At 33.6% G+C, this 22,045-nt stretch overlaps 1 protein-coding gene across 1 annotated transcript in view; it reads right to left on the reverse strand.

Annotated features, from left to right (window-relative positions):
• Window positions 1-6,639: 6,639 nt before the first annotated feature.
• The window catches only part of Atg4b (Autophagy-related 4b), a 50,277-nt gene continuing 34,871 nt past the window's right edge, over window positions 6,640-22,045 (reverse strand). Inside the window, exons 8-9 of the mRNA XM_035355736.2 lie at window positions 15,058-15,177; window positions 6,640-10,358 (exon numbers count right to left, since the gene is read on the reverse strand). Of these exons, the coding sequence (XP_035211627.1) occupies window positions 10,188-10,358; window positions 15,058-15,177 (291 nt within the window). The 3' untranslated portion in view covers window positions 6,640-10,187. The remainder of the gene's footprint in view (window positions 10,359-15,057; window positions 15,178-22,045) is intronic.

Here is a 22,045-nt window from a genome sequence, read left to right on the forward strand (position 1 = left end):
AATTTGAATCGACAATCAACTGATAACGTTTCGACAACACCTCCTTTTATAGTCGTCTTACGTATGTTATTTACTGCGGGATGACTGTCAAATAATAGCATAAAAATGCAAATTTGCTAGTTGCATAAAAATGCAAATTTGCTTATCAAGTTGAGTTGAGTGTGCAAATACATTTTTGACATACGCTATTTTAATATTGTTGCAAAAAATGTTTTTTATTAATATTATTGTATTTTTTGTAATTAATTTAAATGAATAAGCTTATTCTATTTTTTAAATGCCAATTTTTGTATTTCTTAATGCATTTTCTTATAAATTGTGAACAAAAATGTATGTGTGCAAATACTTTTTGTACCCACTGTACTTTCAATATCGAAAAACTAAGATGAGGTTTGAAATGATCTTGAATTGGAAGCTGCATATTGTTATTTACTTGAGACTCACTAAAACCAGGATTGTCTCTTTGATTATCATCAAGCATTACTTCAGAAATTTTATTAACAGTTTCATCTTCAATATCACCATTTCCTTCATGCAAAATATTTTCAAATAATACAGATAAATCACATAGAAAAGAGACAATTCGGGTTACTACTTCAATTTTTGAACCCTCTGAATTGATACATTGTACATTACAAACTTTAATTAACTCATTCAAAGAAAAACTATTCTGCACTGTATCTATTTTCTTATTAAATTCTTCAGAATCTGTTTTAAGTAAAAAGCCAGAAAATTCACGTTATCTTTTCCGGTTATTTCGATCTCCATCAGTATTAAAAATAAGCTTATGCAAACTTTTGATTTCAGAACTTTTACCGTTTTTTAAAGCTGCTTCCAATTCTGGAATTTCTACTAACTTCATATTGGAAAGTTTTGTACTCACCCGACAGATGATCGTCTTCAATTGGTAATCCAAACTCTTAAACAGTAATCCAATAAATCCAACAACTTGCAAGAACAGTCCACTAAATTCACAATCAGTTAAATACACAGTTCAGAATACTATTCACGCACTTTCGACTTGAGAGTTCGTCGAGTTCGCGCCACGGTTGGTCGCCAAGTTTTGTAGTATTTACTTTCAAAAACACACACGGAGAGCACATCTATTGCATTATTAAATGCTTTATTTTACTAATAAGAAATAGATAAAAGTAATAAAAAGGTAAGTTAAGTAAAAATTAATATTGCAGGTGATGTCATGATAGTTATACTCAGTCCACACAGGATTCATTTAATGATGAACTTTTATCACACACTATCTGTTATACAGGCACGTAGACCCATGCCTTGAGAGAATATGTTTATCCTCTTAACATCCACAGCTAGCTTTAGATAATATGATCAGCTTGGCTACAAGGAACTTAAACATCGAAGGAAACCATCTATTTCCACCAACTCTTGGAGGATTTAAAAGCGGTCTGGTTGCTTACGCTCCTCTCCACGTCTGGACGCTATCTCACGTTGTCTCGACTTCTCCGCACTGTCCTACGCTATGATGACGTAACCTCGTTAGGTATTCGCTAAATCAGCATCGGTCTTCAATGATTTCCACATATATATATATATACGTTTCCTGTTGCCCATTGCAACCAAAAAGGGAGGTGTACGATTGCATGTTATAGCAGTAGTCCCATATCCAAAATTTCAACGTTTTAAGGCTGCTCATTATTGAGGTATGGGAGATGCATACACACATACAAACTTCGAGAAAAAAATCTCTTCTGAATCCAATTTACAATCCGTTTTGGGAAAAAGAATCCTTTATTCTGTCCGTATGTACAGGTGTACACGAAAACGTCGTCTAAATGAATTCGAGGGCTAGCAAAATGGATACTTTTGTTGAAATATGATACCCGAATTTTTTTAATTGGAAAAAAAAACATGCAATAAAAATGGTGCTTATGTGATTCAATAAAAGTTTGCTAATGTTTTTGTGCTGCTTCATTTATATTTATCATAAAAAAAGCGCAGAGTTTCCAGATGACCTAATATTTTAGCACCACCAGGGACGAATTTAACAAATATTTTTTTAATCTATTATTAAAATATTAGTCAGCAAGATGAAAAATTTGTCTTGTTGTATCCTGTTATGATTCAAAAATGTTAAATTTTGTGCAATAAATGACACTGAAAAGTCAACTCTAAAAATATATTTTTTAATGTATCGACGAAGTTGGCACATAAAAGTATCAAACATATCGTATTTAATTGTTGAAGTCATAATGAATATTTCATTTAATTTGATTTTCGCTCTGCATGGAGTGTATAAAAACATTATTTTCCAATTCCGTAATCGTAATCAGTTCTGAAACAGTTTTCATAAAATTCCGTACCTTAGTTTAAGGAGCTGTTTAATTGGAAATACAAATCTAGGATTGATATTCTTACAAATTTTGTACTTATACGAATAATTTTAGTGAAATTGTTGTATTTTCCTGTATGATGGAATATCAAAAATCTAAAGGGAGGATGCTCTGCCGGAAAAATAAGAAGGCAGAGTCAAATCTATTTAACATCTAGAAATCTCGAAAAGAGAAAATCTCGGTAAATTGGAGAAACATCGCCAAGCTGGCAATGGTTTTGGGAGACAAATTTTTTGGTCCGGTCCGTGTATCACTGAAATAAGTATTGTCATTGATTAAATGTAATTGGTCGCTATATTAGCTGTAATCGTAATTCGGCCCACATATACGAGTACCTTCGAGAAATTTCGAGAAGCAGAAAGTGTCAGAAATATCTCGGCGACCGGGTGAAAACTGTATAAGAATGGAGACAGCATTTGCCCTCAGATTTTGTGGTTGTGAGTTGTTAGCTTGTAGAACTATTAGGTAATTTCGATGCAGAAAAGATGAAAAATGAGCAACGCCTTCGCCGGGAGTCTCGAATACCCGCCGAGCGTGCTGAGCCCTTCGCTACGAAGGCATGCTAAGATGGCGGGAGAAATACCTTGTATATTCTCCCTTTTAAAGAGCGAGTGGGGTTCTTAGGGGACCCAGTCGCCAAATCCTGGTGGTGGTGAGTCGCCATTCACCATCTGAGACTCGAACAACGGGCCTCTCGAATGCGCGCCGAGCGTGCTGACCCCTGCACTACGATGGCATGTTAAGGAGGCGGGAGAAATACCTTATGAGCTCAGAGCGACATCGGAGTACTGAAAGTTTCGCCTTTTAGACGCGCTTTGCTTACGTTGTGTTTAACGGTCTGAGAAGTTTAAAGTGTAAATACAGATTGCTCTCTGTGAGTCTGTGATTACCTGTACGAGTCAACCTATCATCAGACCTGTGTGCATTCAATTCATAAGGTATTTCTCTTGCCTTCTTAGCATACCTTCGTGATGTAGTCATCACACTCGGCGCGTGTTCGAGAGGTCTGAAGTTTGAGTCCAGGCTAGGGCATTGCTCATTTTTTATGTCTTCTGTTTGAAATAACCTAATGTCTCTATAAATCTATTAAGAACCCGTACACAGGCAGCAATTTTTGTGTCAGAAGTGGGATTGAATGCCGCTGCAAAAGCGATAATTTAGCAACTAAGACAGCTTGTGACTGCCTTTGCTGCGTTTCAAGAAAAAATGGAAAGGTCCGTCAAAGAAGAGATGAAAGGACAAGTACCCATTAAAGTAGAAATGAAGGTGGGCTAAGAAAAGATGGAGGAAGCCGTCAGCTTCGTTAAAGAAGAAATGGAAGCCGGTAAGAGGAAATGCAAAGAGAAATTACTGTCATAATAGAAACCAAATTCGAGGCTATGGAAGTCAGAACAGACACGATTGAAAATAGAATTGGAGAAATGTATGAAAGTGTTTCTTCCGTCAAAGAACAGATCGAAAAGAGAGTTACTGCTGTCGCCAAAGAAATTAACACCTTAAAGAAATGCATAGAGACAGCAGAAAGCAATTCTGATGGTTTTTAATTTTACCTTCTCGTCCCCCTCTAATGCTATCCACATATGATAGTAAGACCTCCTGACAAGTGTACAAGACACAGTTTTCTGTAGTGGCGGATGCTAATGAATGGGATTCGCAAGCTATGGCCTGTCCTCTCGCCGCTTCTCTGACAGCAGATGCAGTGGATATCCTTCAAACTCTACCCCAAAACAGAGGCTAGACTTCGAATCTCTATCCGGTGCATTAGAGCTGCGCTTTGAGGAGAAATGTTTAAAAGACTACAGCTGGCTTCAATTAAAATCCCATCAAAAGAAGCCCACAGACACATTCCAGGAGCCCAACACAGATATTGAAAGGCTGCCTCACCTTGTCCTTTTGGAGTGTCCGACAGAAACAAGGCAAATCTTATTCCTGTAACAAATACTTCATGGACGTCATCCGGGATCCTGAAATACATAAAGCTCTACGGATGGCTGATTTAAACAGTGCTCTTCTGTTCGTCATGAAATTCGAGGTAGCCCAAGAAGCAACTCATAGAGACCGCCACTCAATCAGAACTGTTCAAGACCTGAAGCCAGTGGATCAAGTGACTGTTTGTCTACACGAATTAACCAGACCATTAAGTGCCTTGAGACGGAATAGGTGTGCAAACAGAACCTACCATAAAGTTCAGCAACTGCAGTGCTAATGGCCACGTACGGAGGAACTGCAGACATCCTAGAACACGGATAATAAGACCGCTCCCCAGCAAGGACGCAATAACAAAATTGTGGCAATCTGGCGGAGCAGAGTTTGAAAAAAAAAAAAACCCAAACAGCACATTTCCATCCCCAGTCAGACGGCATGGTAAAGGTTTAATCCAACCATCCTTAATAACCTCTCGCTAGGTGTTCCCAGAAACCAAAATTACTGGGATACGAAATTAACACTCTTCTTACTACCCTATAGTAGTGCTGCCACGACACTACTGGCTATTACCCATCCCAGATGCTCTACGGTCGTGACCTTCGTCTGCCTTGTGATCTTTTGTTTGGTGGCCCTCCAGATGCGTCTCCATCGCCTGAGGAGTACATCCACGATCTCCCAGGCACGGTTTGAAGTGATGCCCGATTTTGCAAGACAGCGAGTCAGCGACGGAGAAGATGAAGACACTATACGATATGAGAGCTACAGGACATCAATTCAACGAGGGAGACATGGTGTGGTTGTGGAATCCGACTCAACGGAAAGGATTCTGTCCGAAACTACAGTCACTTTGGGATGGTCCATACACAGTCCTAAACAGGATGGACGGCGTTGCGGTTTGGATCCATAAGTCATCAAACTCTAAGCCTAAAATCGTTCATTATGACAGGTTAGCTATTATAAAAAAATCAGTCTGCAATCAATTTTTCTCAAAGCAGTTATAGTTATTAAATTATCAGATAATAATATGAATATTTTGTATTATAATATTTCTAAGCTGGAAACAATCAAGGAAATAGCAATTTGTATATCAATAGTTACACTTCATAGATGGTAAAGATGGCTGCAAAATGTGTATATGTATTCCTCTCTAGAAGATGCAAAATAACCTCAGTTAGACAATACAGTATCTATTTTAGAAAATACTTAAAGCAGTACATTTAAATTTAGTTTCACTGTTCAAACCACAGACATGTTTGAAAAGTAATAGGAATGTAAAATGTAGATTATTGGTTTAGGGAAAGAAAAATATGAACCCGCAAATTAGAAAAATATTAAAGTTTTCTGCACACAACTTTGCAGGAAAAAAAAGATTCAGATTGTTAAAAATGAGTGATCATATTTTTAAAATAAAATGGTTTCAACAAACTGTCATTTCAAAATTAAGCATTTTATTTTATTGTGATAAAACGTCAATCTAATATATAGTCCTGTAACTATGAAAAAGTTTTTAACAAAGTAACATTTATTTAAATATTTCTACATAGATAATGAATAAGCAGTATTTCCATTATCACAGTTGATTTTATTCTCAACAGAATTTTTTTATGTACAAGATTTCCGTTAGTAAACAAATGTGTGAATATATTTAAATAAACACTGATTAATATTTATGCAAAATAATAATAAATTTGGCAGACAAATTTTCTAATTACAATGACTAGTACATAAGCTAATATATTAAATTTTAAGACATTACTAAACAAACAATATATTGAAGAATAAATAATTATACCAGTAAAGAACAATTTTTCATTTTTTGACATTTTAAAATTAGAAAAAATCAACACTAATGACTTAAAAAATGCTTTAGACTTACATTTCTGTATGTTTTCAGTATCATCATATAATATTTCACATCAAGTAACAGATGATTAAAAATTTTCTTGTAATATATATAAGCAATTAAGAACTACCATCACCTAATTCATTTAAAAAATAACTAAAATAAAAAAAGAATAAATGCTTTGCACATTATTGCAAAATACAAATGAGAAGTGCACAACAAATTAATTTTTTAAGAAAAATCTTAGTAAAATTTACAAAGACTGAAATACAAACATATCCAGTGCTTAAAAACTTACCATAACAATTTTGTTATACATAAAATATCCTACATAAGTTACTTTTTAAAATTTGTTGTAAATTTACAAGCTTATAATGTAAAATATTTCCAATTAATATCCTACTTAAATTACTTTTTAAAATTTGTTGTAAATTTACAAGCTTATAATGTAAAATATTTCCAATTAATTAGATTTCATGCTGTTTTAACAAAGCCCAGTTTATTTAAAAAAAAAAAAAAAAAGATTTTAATGACACAAGTTATGTTCAAAATGACACATTTTTTTCTGAAACATAACAGATGGTAATTATTTTATTTCCATACTCCTAATTTTGTTTCATTTTGCTATTAATGAGAAAAATGATTATCTCCCCCCATTCAGCTTCAACTTTTTTCAAGCAATCATGCATACAAAATTATCATAACAGCCTAGCTTGATTCTGATAAATCAATGTAAATTATTTATAATAATACCATACACATAAAATTCAAAATTTTATATAATTCATAAAGCAGGAGATTACTTTTATATAAAACATATTTTTGAGTTCTCCTTTTTTTGCATAAAAATATCCATTTTTTATGGGGGAGGGACCACACATACATTAAGATATCAATTTTTTTAATAATTAACAGCTTTTAGTACTTTCAATCTAAAATTACTGGGATATATTGACTTTTTGAACTGTTAATATATTCAGAAAGCCTTGTTACGTATATCAACAACAGATTTCTATTTTTGTTATATAATAAGAATGTATCATAATTAGACAAACATTCAAAGATGTTTGTTTAAACATGTGTTCTTCTTGAACTTTCCTAATTAGCCTTCAAAACAAGATCAAGTACAATTCAATACAAGATTAAAATTATTCAATACAAGATTTAAAAAAATAACAGTAATTTTTAGTAATTAAAATTAATGATAATACTGCTGATGAACTTATAAGCATCTATCTAATGTTATGCACTTACATTTCATAAAAATTCCCCATTATTAATTAGAATTAAATTTTAAGGTGATTTTTTCCCTCTGAAATAAAATGAGAATTTATTATATATAAATATACTAGACTGATAAATTTCTGTAATTCCTTAACACATTACTGCATACAAAATAATATTTCAGAAATTAACAGATTTTAATTTAAAAATACATATATTCAAATCACTTTTAACAATCTACTCTTTGATTTTTTTAGTTTCATTTTCCTTACAATACATTACAAAGTCATTATTTAAAAAGGAAATTTTATAACAAAGAATAAAATGTGTATTGTTTTAAGAGAGATTTTAATTATAATGCTTAACTTGGAGACACCTCATTTTATTTGGAAACTGAGTTATAAAATATTCACTGCCATGCATTTTTGCAGGTGATACTATTTTCAAATATTTCTATATGCAGTTACAAAAATTTCCCACTTCACATAATTTTACAAGTTTTTAAATTTAAATGCTTCATTAATTGCAATCTGTTTTTATTTACTGTGAGAAGACTTCACATGGTACAGATAAAATTTTTATAGAGGTAACAAATACGATTGAGCAACATATATCTTCATATTTATAAGTTTGAACTCAAGAATCTGCTTATACAACTTTATCTAACTCATTGCCAATTCTCTGGTGCTCAAATACAAAAGTGTATATAATCAAGTCACTTTTGAAAATTAATAGAAAACTCATATCTGCCTATGCATAAAAAGACTGAGCTCTAAATTTAATAATAAAGCAAAATAGTCTAAATAAAAATAAAGCAAAATAAAATAAAAATAAAGCAAAATAGTCTGAGCTCTAAATTTTATTACTTTTAAATAACACCCTTGATCATTCTCTACAATAAGTGACCTCAGTGAAAATATCAAACTTGTGTTTTTGCTTCATAACATGACATCTTTTTTGCAGCCATATGGGTCTTTGTGAACTTTAGAGTCAATTAACTGATTTTTCAATAAGCAATACAAGATATTGAGTAATAGCCAAATTTGATGAGTCCAGTTCTTAAAGCAATTAAGTTAAAAAAAAAAGCGTAACTGAAAATATTTGTGATACCATGAGAGTAAGTAACATCTGCGAGTATATAAAATGCATGGAAAGAACTTTCGCTTTATTGTACAACTGATCATATTGGGTATAGCCAGCAAATAGCTTATCATAGCTATTGATAAAACAATTATTAGCTATTATTGGACATATGTTTCAATGAAGTAAACTTGGCAAATGTATATACTGTCAAATTTGTAAGACAAATTTATGATAGCATATTTACTGATCAAGAAAGCCCTTCTATAAGTGACATGAACTTGGAGCAGATGTATAAAATATTTTGCATTGCTGAAGGGTTACCAATATGAATTTTAAACCGCATTGCTGAAAGGGTTAAAAATATAACTTTTAAACTTAGGTTTGAATGGAAAAAGAGATATTCAAATTCGCTGTGTGACTGACAGTGCCCAATGAGTTATAAAGAAAAGTATGAAGAGAAAACAAAACAGTATTTAACCTACTTTAGATGATTTGTCAAAAAAGGCTTAGATTAAATTTACTATATTTCCTTCTAATTTTCTATAAATAGTTAAACAGAAATATAAAATGAAAATGTGAGAAACAAATGGATGAACTTTGCTATTTTATACTTATTTGTATTTTAACATGATTTCATTCAGCACAGCATTCCAAAAGGACTAATTAAAAGTGTTAAACTAGGGATTCCTTAGTTCAAAATTTCACTCAAGAATGTTTATAGATATTTTTTTTTATTTAATTATGATTTAAAATGGATGACTAACAAAATTACTTCAAACTAAGCATAGCTGCCTTTATCCAGTCAGATTTGTCTTCATTTTGTTACCTTGTTCATTAAAATATTTTGCTGCCTTAATTTTTCTTAATGCTGCAGAAATAATTTAGTTTATGCTCAGATTATAAAAACAAATAATTACATAAAATATAATGCAAAGCATTATATCAGTAGTTGTAAGAAATGCTGCCACTTGAATGATAAATACATAACTGAAAACTGTACCAGTCTGCATAGGAATTTTGAAACTGATAAAAGACTTCTAATGTTGGAATTTTTGTACTGTAATAAGGGAAAGTAATAAAAATCAAAACATTAATGGATGTAATACAATTAGATAAAATATTTTTTTATCAGACTTTGGTTTTACATATTGCATTTGCACATGTCAGTAATTGGACAAATTTATTCACTTTAAAGTACCACCAGAAACATTTATACGCTATTTATTTCCATGAATTTGGAAATAAAAAAATATTTACAGAAATACACTTAAAATAATGAATTACTATATTTAATTCTACAGATATGGAATGAAATAAAGTACTTACATGTGATTAAGTTCATGTAAAAATTTAAAAACAGTATACTGAAATTCGGTTAGGGAAAATATTTTCTGAACTCTAAATTTTAGTAATATCTGTGGATACCATGAGATTTCTAATATTCCTCAAATTGTTCAGCTTTTAATTTATAGCATATTACACATCCTTTCTCTTCGATAAAAGTGTTTAAAAATATCAGTTCCTAATAATAATTTATCATAAAACTAAGTACAAAATTCATTAGTACTTTTAAAAGATTTAAATTAAAAGTATAACATAAATATATTAATCAAATAAATAAAATATTAATAACAAAGCATTTGCCAATGTGTTGCATTTAATTTCAAAAAGTCCTTATTAAACAAACAAATAAGTAATGTGATTTCCTATTCTAGTCATATTTTTCCACAGATGAAAATGGAACAGTCTTATAATAAAATATAATCTTCATCAACCTCATCAAGAGATTTATTGTTGCTATGTGAAAATGAAGATCTTTCATGTATTCTTTGAGCATCCACTTCTTCAATTTCACTTCTTTTACCATCAGCTAATGCAAACACCGGGTAATCCAAATTCTTTTTCAATGGAGCAGTGATCTGTGAAAAAGACAGCAATCAAATTAAATGAGAGGAGGAAATTAGACACTACATACAGAATAACAGTAGAGGGATTCCTTGGAAGAGAAATAATATGCAGAATAATTTCTTATCAGATAAGTGTGCATTTCCTCAATGTTTATAAGAAAATCAATCATACTATAAAATGCTACATAAATATGACACATTCAAATTAAAATATGAATTATTCAGGATTTAAACAACTGCATGAAACATACTAGAATTGTTAATACTGATGCCCCAAATGCGTCTAACATTTTTACCCCAATTAATCAGTTAATAGAATATTTGTTATTTTACATTTTGCTTTGCAGGTTTTGTACATATACAAGGTACAGTCAAAAGTCGTTAATTCGGACACCCATAATCCGGAATGATCTATATCCGGACCTCAAAGCTAAAAACTTTCTGCGCATGCACTGTGTTGACGCATGCGCATAGGCGTTTAAGCGTGCGCGTAAGACCTTTACGACTGCGCATTTGCGTGTGCACAAGCGCAGAATATGTTTTCGCTGCGCGTTTAATGTATAACGGACAGTATAAGCTAAAATTATCTAATTGTCTATTTCAGTTAATGTTGATGATTGCGTTGTTCCTTAATCTTCGAATTGGATCCGGCTTATTATTTTTTGCTGACTGTAAGAGCAATTTTATAAAAGTAAGCTTGAACTTTCGATTATGTCAAATAGAATTTCTGATGCTGGAGCTCCCAAAGGATCTACGAAAATGAAAGTATGTTTCGATGTCCATCAAACAAAAAGTGGAATTGCTCCAAAAAATGGATAAAGGCATATCCTTTGTTTATCTAACCGTTCCGAAATCTGTTTATCAATTTCACGCTGCTCTGCGTGGGGGGGGGGGGGGGGCTTGGCGGCGCGCAATTAACTGGAAGTTGATCTGTCAACACTATCGTTATCTTCAGGGCAGATGTTTTTATTTTATTCGGCTTATAATTCCTTATTAAATGTAGTATTTCATCTCAATGTACTTCGTCTTTGATATGATTTAAATCAAATTCCTCGTCATTATAAATATCACAAATACAAATCAAATAGTTTTCTGGTTGCAATTTTCTAATTTCGGCTATGCATAACGTATACTTTACGCATGCGCGCGTTGAAAGAAATGTTTAACAAAGTAAACAAATAAATATTAAGCTTTTTTTTGTAAATTTTGATACCCTTTAGATCATAATTGCTCATTATTTTATAAATTACGTTTTCATATTTTTTATTTTATAATTTCTGCATGCCATCTTACCAGATTTAAACTGATGATCTATAATCCGGAAAAATCGATAATTCGGAATCACCGAAGTCTCGACGAGTCCGGATTAAAGACTTTTGACTGTATACTCATAAATCTATTAAAAGTTTATTTAGTAGACAATAGAAGAAATATTTGTTATTTTATATTTTGTTTTTACAGGTTTTGTACATATGCATGGTATACTCAAAAATCTGTTAAAAGTTTAGTTAGTAGACAATAGAAGAAATTAATAATCTAAAATGAACAGCTGAAAATTATTTCATGCAGAAGCAAGGGCATAAAGTGGCATGGGCAATCTGAAAAGTTAATATTACCATGAAAATATATTAAATAGTATAGCCCAGCTTTGTAGTAGTTATAGCATATATATATATATATATGTAAGAAACTATTTTTAGAATAGAGAAGGGAAGTTAATTTACACTGCTAATTTCATCTTTCACATATTCTTTATTTTTCTTACATATATACATTCATGAACAAAAAAATTAGCACACCAAGAAGGAGTCGTCAAAATGAAATGAAATTTTACATACGTAATGACTACTTTGATATAAGTAAATGATAAGAAAAAAAATTAAAAAAAAGGATAATTTATTTCAGAGAAAAAGGCAAAAAAACGGAGGAGTTACTACTCCATTGGACACCCTCTAGCACGAATGCAAGATGCGATACGATCGGGCATTGAGTCATACAAGTTCTGTATGATGTCTTGAGACACTTCGTTCCATATTTGCTGTAACCTTGCTTCTAGTTCGTTCAAACTCGTGGGATGTTCAACTCGTCATCCCAAATGATCCCAGATATGCTTGATTGGAGATAAATCTGAGGATCGGACAGGCCAAGAAAGGGTAGTAACAGTGCGGAGACAGCCCTTGCCGTATGAGGCCAAGCATTGTCTAGTTAAAAAAACGGCTCTTGGGAGCCGTTGCATTAGTGGCAACACATGTGGTTGCAGGATTTCATGAATATACCACTGGGCTGTCATGGTGCCACGGAACAATACTAGGAGTGACCGTGTATCATAGGCAATGGCACCCCATACCCTCACACCAGCTATGGGAGCGATGTGTCGCTGTACAACAAAGGTAGGATTGAGGCGTTCACCATGGGCTCTTCACACACAAACACGATTATCATCACTGCCGAGATTGAATCTGGATTCATCGCTAAAGATGACCTGGTTCCATTCCACTACAGTCCAGTTTCCTCGTGCTCGACACCACTCCAAACGGAGGCATCGATGGGTGTGCATCAAGGGCAGCACACGTAATGAGCATCACGTTCAGGTGGAAATGTAGTGGGACACCCAATGTTTACTATAAGTAATGTAGGTATAGTCCCACTACACTTCGGTTTATTTTTAAAGTTAATATTCAAAATAGTACATAGTATAATATAACACATAATATAACAGTATAAATAGTATATCGACATTTTGATTGATATCATATCTATTAGATATAATTAGAGTAGTTACATTAGGTATAATAATAGTAGGCTAATAGTCATAATTTATAACAGTTCATAATAGTTCCTTGAGATAAAGTTTATTATATGAATCTGTATCTTCTTCCTCTTCTTTTCCCTTTTTTACTATATCATTATTATTGCAAGGGTTTGTTTTTAAGATAATTAGATAATAAAAGTTTTAGATGACTTGCAGCTTCAAAAATGAATTTTGACATTAATTACATTAGTGCTCACATAAATTTTTGCCTATTGAAGATACATATTTGATTGTATTTTCTATTTTATTTTTTAAATGTTTGTTGGTAACTGCAAAACGAAGGCATTGATATTTGAATTAGGCAATTTAATATGAGTTGACTTTGTTAAAGGACATCGAGTAATATAATGTGCCATGATACCAACTGTCCTTCAGCCAGGCCGCCTTCGTATGGTTCGAGAAGACACAGGGGCCCCTAGTAAAGGCACTACCTGTGCCTGGATGGCGGCCGATGAAGCAGTTGGCTGTACGCATGCATTTCTTACGATGTGGCGGTCTTCTTGACGACTGGTCTGTTGAGAGCGTCCTGGAGCCTGGACTTCGTGTGCATGACATCTCTCGGGTCCACTGGTCCCAACACCTCCTCACAACACAATCAGAGCGGCCTAATTGACGAGCTATTTGCCTAGCTGACCACTCAGCTTCCATTATCCCGACAATTCTCCCCCTCTCAAACTGCAACAACTGCTCATATTGTCTTCGAACACGGCATAATGGCATCTCTACCTCAGCCCTTCCTTTGAAAATGATTCAGCACACTCAAACAAGCTTTGGTTACCTGTTTTATACTCCACAGAGTATGTCAGTCAACGCTTTCTACCGGCTATACATAATGCGCAATCAAGCTGCATTTCTAATCATTTGCATATCTCCCCGACATGTACCTTCATTGCAAGTTTCGTTACGATCCCGCGTTTATTTCTTGGTGTGTTAATTTTTTTGCCCATGAGTGTATATACATAAGAATATATAAATTTTGAGTTTGATTACAAAAGAAAATTTTAATCTAAAATATTATATTTGTTTATACATTTTTCTATTAATGTTTTCCTTTATATATATTAATTTGCACAAATATTAACAAATTTTTTATTGTTTTTAATAAAAATATTATATATATAATATAAAGGAATATTTTTTCTAAAATAAGGATCTTGTCTAAATTCAATTCTTAACAAATACCTTAAATTAAGATTTTTCTTACTCATTTTTATTTTAGATTTTGTTAATGGTATTTTTTTTTTTTTTTTTTGGGCTTAAGTAGACTAAGTAATCTTTCTAATAATTAAGTATTGTTCTTAGCTTATAACTCTAAAAAAATAACTAATCTGATCCTTATTTGAAAAAAGATGAAACATTCTCACTTAATTTGGTTACTGTTAGATAACTTAGAATACTACTTAACTACTTCTTAAAGTAGGTAAAGTAAGGAAGGTAGGGAAAGTAGGGAAAGTAAGGAGTAAAGGAAAGCTACTTAAACTACTTCTTAAAGTTCATAGCTTTAATTAAATTTCTTTTCACTGGAGATGATAAATATTCTAATAATAAATAATATATATATATATATGCATATATATATATATATACACACACAAGTTAATAATGTAATAAAACAAGAAATTACATAAACATTGAATACTTGAAACAAAAAATTAAGATATAAATCTATGAAATCTTCACAGTTAAATGTGATAAATCACACACTGAAAGAAAAGAGGATGAAAACTAATGTTACCAAAGCAAAAAAAATCATTCCTATCAGATTAAATTATAACTACTTTTCAGTTTCACATACATGTTATATGTTATTAGTTGAGATTTCAATCAATAGAGTGACAAAGTCTCACCTCTGGTTGTTTCACAGATAATTTGTATAAAAAATACATGTTCTATACCTACTTCAGAAAACTTTGTCACAAAATGGTCAAAATCTTCTTTTTTTCTGAAGTAGAAACCAATGGCACAGCTAGGATCCATTTCCATGAATGACATAGTTCGTATAGAGGATGAATGAAATGACTGAAAAAAAGATAAATACTTAATTTTCTCACCTATTTCTTTGTCTATTACAGATATAAATTATCCTATGTCCACGGATACCATGGCACCCGCCGATCGCTTAACGTGTGCCTGTTGCTCTCACAATAAAAATGTTTTAGTTTTCAACAAAATTCTATGTGAAAGTTTTCTCATTTTTAATGAAATAGAAATTGCATCCAACACAGATACCAGCTCAAAGCAAAATGCAACCAATCTCTTTTCTTCCTTGCACATTCACAAACTTAATTTCCCATACCTAAAATCACGCAATATAAAAATATAGCTACATCTCTACAAATAGACTATAACAACACCGAGTCTTACATCAAGTATGGAACTTGAATGCAACCAGTTTGGGTACATTCGCCAACCTAATTTCCCATACCTAAAATCCAAAATGAAATGAAATGGTTCATCTCGAAAGCACAGTTTCCAAATTGGGCAATAAAAAATTAGTAACTTAATAGCTTTTAAACATGTAGTATAACAATATAGTGACATCTCTACAAATAGACTATTACAGTACAAAGTCTCACCTCTGGTGTGGAACTTGAATGCAGCCAGTTTGGGAGATATTTCAGAAGTCTTCTGGTGACAAACAATTCTGAGCCTTTGGCCTTATTAGATTTGTACTTTTTTATAAAGAGTTTTTGTACTTTGTAAATTTTGTATGCATTTCTTAATAATTCAAGAAAACAATAACTTTGTTAGGTTTTATTTTTTGAATTAAGTATTTTTTTGTGAATTATGCGTCAATGCTACCCAACTATAAATTCACCTTGAAAAAGTAAATGGTGCCCACTGTCCAGCAGATATTCTAGAATATGCTCTTACGGACAAAAGGGTTGGGAAACCCTGCATTAGATGTGGTAACTTGAAAGATTTAAAAAAAAAAAAAAAAAAAAATTACTCTAACAAAATACTAAATTTTATTCACTCCTAAAAGTTTTCTTTTGAATCTATCATGATTGTTTTATTTTATGTCAAGAAATAACAAGTGATGTGATAGTGCTTTGTTTATTTTGCATCGATGTGCACTTGATTTCCACATTATCAACATCAAGTGCACTGTCAATTGACCACAATGTTCACAACGTACTCAAATCTCAAAAGCGTGATCGCGCTGCTTGGGACTCAAACGGTTAAGAATAATGAGCACAGCTTTTTTAATTGCGAGCACATTATAAAACAGTACTGAATTCTTGAAAATGGGAAAAATTACATTGTACTAATTCAAACAATGTGATAAAATTCAATATAGTTTTTTTTTTTTTTTCCAAACATTCTCTAATGGTATAAAAGGTGTGAAGAAGGTGTACTTCACAAAAGGTGTGAAGAAGGAACTGCACTTTTTTAAATAGCCTGACACTACAATCGCTCATATATGCGGACTGACGGAAAGTAATGCAAAAGGATGCCCAACTATTTTAATAACTGGCATAGAACATCCAAACTGTATATATTATTAAATTAACTCTTTATCTCTGCAAATATATAGTAATAATGGATATGAAGTATAAACAATTCATATCATTTAGTTCTTGGCAAAAGAAAGATGCAGTCTGTCTAACATTTAAATAAAGCTACGATTTTTATAGAAGCAATATCACTAACAAAAGCAACATGTACAGAAGGATGAAGAAATTTAAAAAAGCAAAATGAGCATGAAAGATAATTCATGCAGTGAGAGACCATCAACTGCAGTAACTTTCAAATCTGACTGAACTGAGTCAGGCAGGAAATCAGCAAGCTTTCTGTGCAAGTGGGCTGCAGTCACAATGATAAACAAAATATAGCAGAAGATTAACGTTCTCATAAAATATGTACAGAATACGTACTTGCCAGTTAAAAACTGATATAAAGGAGGGAAAAAATGTGCTCATGGCATTCCCATCCTTTTGCAAGATCTAAATTGTTTAAGAAGCAGCAATCAGAACAGGAATTTATTGTGAACTTTTTTTAATTACTTTTTTGGGGGGGTTATGGCAATGGCATCACTTTATGTGATATTTTGAAATGTGGCTATATTATAATCAGCAAGTAATATATTCAGACACTCCAAAAGTTTAAAAATGTAATTAAAAAGAAAAGACTAGACAAGAATCTGAATGAAATTCATGTTTACCATGATAAAGCATGCTATTGCAAACATTTGGCAATAACTCATGTGATCAGCAAATTGGACTGGTCTCTCATTTATCATACAAATCTGTGTTATACTTTCACATTTTTATTTCTTTAGTCTAATGAAGAACAACCCACACCCACAAGGGTATGAGGAAAAAGTAGGCATGAAGAAATAGGTTAAATACAGTAAATCCTTGTTGAACAAGGTCATACACAAATGCATTATCTTAATGGTTTCCATTTGATTTGTCCAATACTAGAATTTCTGTTATATATGATATACTGCAAAACATGAACTACATTTTTTACTATAGCAATGCAGTTGACAAAGGACCAGTCACAAACTTGTTATTGCTGCCCACATGTTGGTGCCATATCTACCTAGGGTAAGATGTGATCATTTACTAACATTTAGTAGCACCATAATCATGTATTTATCAGCATTACCTTCTTCTTCTTTTGCATTTGTATTTATTTTAACAGCAAAAATTCAATATGAGATCTAAGAAGAAGAATAAAAATGAAACATTAGCATAAAGACACAAAGTTTGACATTATCTTTAAAAACTGAAGCTTTAAAAAAGCTGACAAATGGTACATGTGTTTTATTGGTTGCAAAAGAACTAGTTACAAAAGAATACAGCATAATGACAATATGGAAAAAATTTCAGTTTAAAGTTAATGCTTCAGACAATACACTGGCAAAGATTGCTCAAACTACAAGGATACTCAATTGGAAAAGATGAAAAAAATATGCAGGACCTGCACACATTACCCATGGAAATTAAGTACTTTTAAGGATTTTTATGGGTCATAAATGAAAAATTTAAGAATCTATTAGCAAATCGGTATTGAATGTGGTAGTGGTAGTGGTAGTAGTAGTTTTATGGCGCAAAGCTCAATAGGCCATATGCGCCAAACACAGGATTCTTTTTTAACATACAAACTAAAGGAACAAAAAATATAAAGACAACAGCACACTTTTAAAATCGAGGCAAGTAAAAAGATATTTAAATGATGGGATGAAAATGCTGATTATAACTTTGATAATGAGATATGCAGTATAGATATAAAATCCTAAAACATCTGATTAATTAAAATTCCAACATAAAATTTCAGGACAAAAATCAAATTAAATAATAGAAACCTGTTTCCTTGAGGTAGTGAAACAAATTATTATTGACCTCTCTTCCGATTAAACGGTCGAGAGGCAGGTCGCAGCCATTGAAATACTTCTCACGAAGAGTATTAAAATATGAACATTCAATTAAAATGTGATAAACTGAAAGACAAACATTACAAGTTGCACAAATAGGCTCGTTCTCAGCTTTGAGAAGGTAGTTATGTGTCACTCTACTGTGACCAATTCTAAGGCGAGTCAAAAGAACTTCCTCCCTGCGATTGCTAGTAGTATCCCAATGCTCTATTTTAGGCTTCACCCTTCTCAACTTGTTATGAAGTTGGAGGTCCCAAAGTTGCTGCCACTTCTTTCGGATCTTCTTTTTTATGACACAACGGATATCTTTAAAAGGGATGAGGCGGCCGGACATTTCAACAGCAGATTTCGCTGCGATGTCCGCCAGCTCATTGCCCTTTATTCCTGTATGTCCGGGGACCCAGCAGTACAGAAGTTCAAATCCACGACATGTCAATTTAATATTCAACTTGAGAACATCCACTATCACAGGATTTTCAGTGCTAGAAAAGGATTCTAAAGCTTTCAATGCACTGTAGGAGTCCGTATATACAATGAATTTTCAATGGTGCAGCGTTGAGATGTACAAAAGCGCATAACATATGGCAGTCAGTTCGGAGGTTAACACAGAGGAAGCGTCGTGTAAACGTCTGCCTTCCATGTGGTCACCAATTATAAATGACATGCCAACATGGCAAGCTGACTTAGAGCCATCCGTATATATCGGAACATAACTCCTGTAACTATGCCTGTGCTCAGCAAAAATTTGTCTGTAGATGCTCTCATTAGTAGTTGTTTTTCCGTAATTGTGGAAAATGTCAAGAAGGTGGATTTGTGCATTTTCCCAAGGTGCAATTTCAAAATGCTGTACTGCCTGTGGGAAAATATGAGACAGGGAGAATTCTTCAATGAGGGGACGAACTCTAACAGGAAAAGAAGGCACACAGGATGGACGTGCCTCAAATAAAAGGTCACAGCTATTGTCACATATACACAAGTTATAAGGATGGTCAGGTTGAGATAAAATATTAAAATACTGTAAAAGAGATAACTCCTCACGCCTCAAACGGAGTGATGGTTCGTAACAGTCAACATAAAGGCTCTGGACAGGAGATGTCCTGAAGGCTCCAGAACAAATCCGTAGAGCCTGATGATGAACAGGGTCTAGTTTTAACAACACTGAAGACCGAGCGGATCCATAAACAGCTGAGCCGTAGTCTAGTCTAGAGCGAACAAGAGCTCTGCAAATGCGAAGCATGGAGCAACGCTCTGCACCCCAGGAGGCGTTCGCCAGGACTTTTAAAATATTTAAAATTTTTATACACTTTTTTCTCAAGTTTAGGACATGAGGAAGGAAGGTCAATTTTTGGTCGAACATCACCCCTAAAAATTTTACTTCAGATGCTACTGGAATCACAGACCCATTAAGGTATAATTCAGGCTCAGGATGGAGACCTCGCTTTCTACAAAAATGCACACAGACAGTCTTCTGTTTCGAAAACGTAAATCCTTGTCTTTTTGTCCATTCCTGGATCCTGTTCAAGGCGATCTGGAGCTGTCTCTCTACATGTCTCATATCCACACCTCTACAGCTAATTTGTAAATCATCAACATACAAAGAACCTGAAATGGTGGGAGGAAGTTGTTTTAATACAGAATTTATTTTTAGGCTGAAAAGAGTTACACTGAGCACACAGCCTTGAGGCACACCCTCTTCTTGTTCAAAAACATCAGACAAAACAGAGCCAATCCTTACATGAAATGTTCTAGTATTCAAGAAATTCTGAATAAAAATTGGTAGGTTGCCGCGCAAGCCACTCTCGTGAAGATCCCGAAGTATACCGTATCTCCATGCCTTATCATAAGCTTTCTCTATATCGAAGAAAATTGAGACAAGGTGATTTCTTCTTACAAAAGCTTTTCGAATGGATGTCTCTAGGAGGAGCATATTATCTACGGTAGTTCTCCCCTTTCGAAAACCGCTTTGATAAGGCGATATAATTTTATTCTTTTCTAAGAAGTAGACGAGGCGGCTGTTTACCATCTTTTCAAAGAGTTTGCAAACACAACTGGTAAGGGCAATTGGCCGATAGTTGGAGGGATTTCTTGGATCTTTCCCTGGCTTCGCAATAGGAATTACAACAGCTCTCCTCCATGCACTGGGAAAAGTACGCTCCTTCCACACTCTATTGTAAAGTGTGAGAAGGGCAGTCAGTGACTTATAGGACAGATGCTTTAGCATTTCATAACGCCATCCAGACCCGGACAAGACCTATGTGTCTGCAACAAAGCTCTCCTTAATTCCGGCATAGAAAAGTCTCTATTGTAAGGCTCAGAGTTGGAAGAGTTGAATGCGATGGGATTTATTTCAGAGTGATGCTTGATAGAGAGAAATGCAGGTGAATAGTTTCTGCTGGAGGAAACGGCAGCAAATGTCTCACCAATAGTATTCACAATTTCTTCTATGGAGCTAATCACACGGCCATCTTTTTCCAAAAAGGAAAGTGAGTGGTCTTTATATATGCCGCATGTTTTTCGAACTCTTTCCCAAACTCGCTTACTAGGCGTGGAGGATGTTATTGACGACACATATGAAATCCAAGAATTCTTTTGGCTCTGCCTCCTTACTTTTCGTGCATTTGCTTTGGCTCTTTTAAATGCTATAAGGTTTCGCAGAGTCGGATATATACGAAAAATACCCCATGCTTTTTTCTGTTTTTTCAGTGTTTCATGACAGTCGCCATTCCACCATGGTTTCGAATATTTAAATATTTTTCCTGATGTTCTAGGAATACAAAGCATAGCTGCCTCAATAATAGTATTTGTAACAGCATCAACAGCATCATCGATATGCGCATTGTCTACCATTTCATCTGTCAGCTCTGCAATGGAAGAGAAGAGTTCCCAGTCTGCCCTATCTAGTATAAACCGAGGGAGTCTAGACATGGGGTTTGCTCCTCTTCGTGCAAGAGACACAAAAATGGGATAATGATCGCTGTTGTAGAGATCACTTCCGACACTAAAAGTGCAAAATGGCAACAGAGATGATGAACAGATGGCAAGGTCGAGAGCGTGGAATGTCCTTGAAGGCTCATGGAAGTACGTATCCTGCCCATTATTCAGGAGACAAAGGCTATGATCTTCGATCATCTGCTCAATTTGTCTTCCTCGGCAGTTTGTGTCTTTACTACCCCAGAGCGGACTATGGCCGTTAAAGTCTCCTATTATGATAAAGGGGTGAGGCAGCTGCTCTATGAGATCATTTAAATCTTGCTGATCAATGTGCTCATTTGGAGGCAAATACAGAGAAACCACTGAGACAACAGTATGAAATCTGGCTTGAGTTGCGACAACTTGGAGGGATGTCGTCAAAGGAAGTGCATTTGATGGATAATCCAGTGAGGTGAGGAGGCCTACACCCCCACTGGCACGCTCACCTGCAAGGTTATCCTTCCTGACAATAGAAAACCTCCGAAGTTTTGCTTGTTGTTCCTGTTTGAGATTTGTTTCTTGTATTGCTAAGCA

This window comes from Stegodyphus dumicola, chromosome 7, assembly GCF_044657685.1.
Source record: "Stegodyphus dumicola isolate Sdum_Otavi_A_Nest chromosome 7, ASM4465768v1".
In the NCBI taxonomy this organism is placed as follows: domain Eukaryota; kingdom Metazoa; phylum Arthropoda; class Arachnida; order Araneae; family Eresidae; genus Stegodyphus; species Stegodyphus dumicola.